This window comes from Vollenhovia emeryi, unplaced genomic scaffold (assembly GCF_000949405.1).
Source record: "Vollenhovia emeryi isolate VEMERY1.0 unplaced genomic scaffold, V.emery_V1.0 DF942131.1, whole genome shotgun sequence".
Lineage (NCBI taxonomy): Eukaryota > Metazoa > Arthropoda > Insecta > Hymenoptera > Formicidae > Vollenhovia > Vollenhovia emeryi.
Window position 1 is genome coordinate 1 of NW_011964235.1, and position 4,127 is coordinate 4,127.

The window sequence follows — 4,127 nt, forward strand, 5'->3', positions numbered from 1 at the left end:
TACGATATTCCATGAATATTTTATAAATGTATATATATTTCTGTATATTCTATGTATGTACATGATAGATACAGGATATTTTTTCCGCATTACGGACACTCCATGTATATACATAGAATATCGAATGTTTACTGGGTAATATTGGCTGTTGCTATATAGAAATATTCAATTTAGAATTATGTACCTTCTTAAACATTAAAGATTGCTATAATATTATCTTACGCATAGCTAACTGTTTAAAATGCTTTCAAAGTCCATCTTTTTGTTTTGTTAATTTCATTATTGAATGTCTTTAATTATTTATGTTGTTACTAAAAATAATTTTGTTGTTATTGTGTTTCAGAAAGAAAACTTCCGATTGGAATTGGCACATTCGATAAAAGAGTTCATTGAAGCTGTTCAACAAGGCAGACCTTTGTTGTATCATGTTTACTTTCCCTCGGACGTAGATTTTCCGATATTATCCGCGCTATGGTTCAACAATCAACAATATTGTCTCGACCCCAAATGTGAGTATTTGGTTGAAATTCAATACAGTATAATCTCGTTAATCCGGCTTATTAAAAATCAGATAGTGCTGGATTAATGGATTTGTCGGACAAATAGAAAGTATAAAATATAAAAAAAACTAATACGTAAAGTAGTCATGATTAAACTTATCACATAAAGTAGTATCTAATGAAATTTATTACATGGAGAAATACATATAATGATAAATAAAAAGATCAAACTCTTATTATAATAATTTTGGAATTTCCTTTTTATCATCGTTTTATGTCTTTATATAGAAAACATTTTCAGCGCGATTGGTTATGTTTGGAAATTATCTCTGTCCTTGTAAAAAATATTATACAATTTTTTCGTACTCCACGGAAATGTGCAATTTAAAAATATGTTACGTCTTATCGCAGCATCAAGCGGAAATATCACAGCAAATCTCGAGTTGGGGCATATTGTGTACCCGCCGAACAAACAACCAATGTCGCAGAATTTTCAGTCGTGGTATCGAAATTCGAGTAACTACCGTATAGACAATCCAATTTATAAGAGCTACGCCGAATGCGGTATTACCAGCTATTACACCGATACCACAAATAGACTGATCCCCAACGGCGAGGACTCGTTACCAGGCCAGTGGCCGTGGGTGGTTGCAGTCTACCAGATTAAGAAACAAAAGTCGAATACAACACACGAATTTAAATGTGGCGGTTCTATTTTGACTACCAGGCAGATATTAACAGGTATGCTATATCGAAACAAGTCAATATTTCTCTAGCCCTTATATCGAACCAAGTAAATTTCTCTTACATCTATTATACTTTCTTGAATCTTTATAGTAAGATTTTTATTTTTATCTATTCATACAAAATTATTTTTCGTCATACTAAATTAAGATACATATCCGGATAAAAAATGTGGATTATAAGAAAATGTAATTTATACATTTATACGTTTTTTTATAGTGGCGGATTGTGTGATGTTTGCCCTTGATCAGAACGATACCGTACCACCCAACATGTTAGCGGTAGTTGTGGGGCGATTTAATTTACAATTAGTTCAATTAAACAGAGATGTGATTCCGAGAGTCAAGAGTTACATGATTCACCCCGATTATATGCACGATCGTTTCACCAGCGACTCCAATCTAGCGATTTTGACTCTCTGGACGCCCGTCGAGTTCAATCCTTTTATCAGGCCTATTTGCCTATGGTCCGGTTCACCCAATCTCGACACCGTCGTTAATAGAACAGGGTATGTCGTAGGATGGGGCAAAGAAAAATTTGGTAATATCGAAGAACAGCGAGTAAAATGGGCTACAATAGTGAGTCAGGTAGGCAATTGCAATTAGATGCTATTATGAAAGTGTTATTCATTGCATTCGTAATCGTGCCAGAGTTATTGCAGGCCTTATGTTAATTAAACTTATTTGCGCAAATTGCAGGAGACTTGCCTCCGGAGCAATCAAAGATTCGTTAGCCTCACCTCGAATCGCACCTTTTGCGCCAGTTCGGTAAACGAAATCGGTCCCTGTGTCGGTGACAGCGGGAACGGGTTGGTGCTTCTGAACAATATCACGGGCCGTTACGAGTTGCGTGGCATTCTCTCGGGGTCTTTACCTAATGATGAGTCCCATTTTCACTGCTATTCACGGGATTACGCTATTTATGTTGATGTGGCCAAATACATACCATGGATTCAACAACAGATTTCGACGTAACGCTGGTTTATCGCGACAAAATGCAATACCTACGTGCTAGTTGATAAAATTCTTTATGTAAAGTTTATCTGAAACCGCAGCATTTATATACAACTATACGTGAGAATTAAACAGTTACGAATTTTACTTTTAATTGTTTATAGCGATTTCTCTTGTTGTAATGTGTCTTTGATCTGGACACGAAAATAGAGTACATTAGAGATATACACGCAACTATCTGTCATTGTGGACTTATTAATAAAGTTATAATGAAGAACAAATTATAACACTCTCGCAATACTCTTACTAATAAATACATTCAATATTTTTTTTAAAGTCGCAAGAAATATTGTACATGTAGTAATATTCTTTTTTTTAATACACGCGATTCGTTACTTATTTTAAGTTTTATAGTACGTTGTAATAAGACGAGGAGAACGGAGAGAAAGAAGAAGTCTCAGTCTATTAAGATCGCTTTCTCATAGGATCATGGTTTAATGTCTATGTTCGCAATTATGTTGTTTCCGGTCACGAAATGAAATCGTACTATTAACAATATACACGTATATGTATGCTAAAGAAATTATGGAACTTTAGTCGTTATCATTGCTATTTACAATGCATGGGCTCTATCTTATAAGTTTTCTAAGAGAGTTTCACAACTTTTCTAAGAGAGTTTCACAACTTTACGAATTGTTAGAACAAAACATTTGATTCAAAAGTAAACCTAATGAAACAACAGAAGTTTGCGTAAGATTTAGCGAGTATTGAAAAATATAGATATAGTGAATACTATATGCATGTAATCAACACGCTAATAATCCTTCCGAAAAACTAAAGACTACAATATATCAAGTAAACTTGGTGTACAAGTAGAAGTGTGAAAATAAATCAGCTTCATTTGTAATTCCTTTTCGGCTCTTACGTTTGCTCTTGACGAATCAGAACGCGCTCGGCCAGTGCTACAAATATTTCAAAATTATTGTACTCTAGCTTATATAGTACTTCTTATTATTCACTTCCAATATAGACGGTATTTTCTAATTACATTGTTGGCGAGCTAGTTGTCTCATCGAACGTGCGCCCGCCAATTCTCCGGTATTTTTTCTGTTAAATCACCCGAAAGGAAAAGATGATTCATTTTTCATTAGTACTTTATTAAAGTAAAAAATGTTCCAGAAACGCTTATCCTTTCTTCTCTTCATTGTATATTCTCATATAAGATAATTTGTTATGAACTAAATGACATAAATCAGCTTATCATCACTTGACTGTCGATACCCCTACTACTGCATCATTCGAACGCGTCTTCATGAAATTTATAAATGTGGTTCAAAGTGTTTTGGTAGAGAACTGGTTAGTCTTATGAAGTTACAGTGAAGGTGTGTAATGTCGGTCCAAGAATTAGCATTCTGAATATCTAGAATCAACGCCGGAGTCTTGAATTTCGCTTTGAACCATTAATAAGTACTTTATAATATTTCACAAAGGTGTCTGAAAAAAGTGTATAAATTACAATACGGTGAAAATGCTAAAAGTGAGCGGCTTTGTCCCTTTCTAAGAGGACAGCTAGAAAGAGACAAAGCTACTCGCTCTTAGCATTTTCAGCGTAGTGTAAGATACAGAATTGACCCCCAGGTGACTATTCGCCATATGGAATAGTACTCTTTTTAAATGTAACAGACTGGAAAAATAACAAGCGTTTGTTATAGTGATTTCTTCCAAACACGTGAGTTCTAGTGTGCGATTCGCAAAATTTATCGAGATTTAAATAAATTATCTGCTTATCGTCCAAAAATTGATGTTTTTTTTATTAATCCCATTGAGTTCTCCAGTAGAAATGTTATCGTAATAAGGAGAAAGTTAGAGGTATTATTAAAATTTTTAGTTTTTATATTCTCTGCGTGTTCGGACGCATACATATACAGGG

The 4,127-nt window shown here is 34.2% G+C and overlaps 1 protein-coding gene across 1 annotated transcript; it reads left to right on the plus strand.

Annotated features, from left to right (window-relative positions):
• The first annotated feature begins 271 nt into the window (after positions 1-271).
• LOC105570027 (serine protease gd-like) lies at positions 272-3,989 on the plus strand. The gene is made up of 4 exons (XM_012026943.1): positions 272-509; positions 912-1,241; positions 1,464-1,831; positions 1,943-3,989. Exons 1-4 carry the CDS (start codon positions 287-289, stop codon positions 2,216-2,218), a joined length of 1,197 nt encoding a protein of 398 aa, XP_011882333.1. The 5' UTR covers positions 272-286; the 3' UTR covers positions 2,219-3,989.
• Positions 3,990-4,127: the final 138 nt, after the last annotated feature.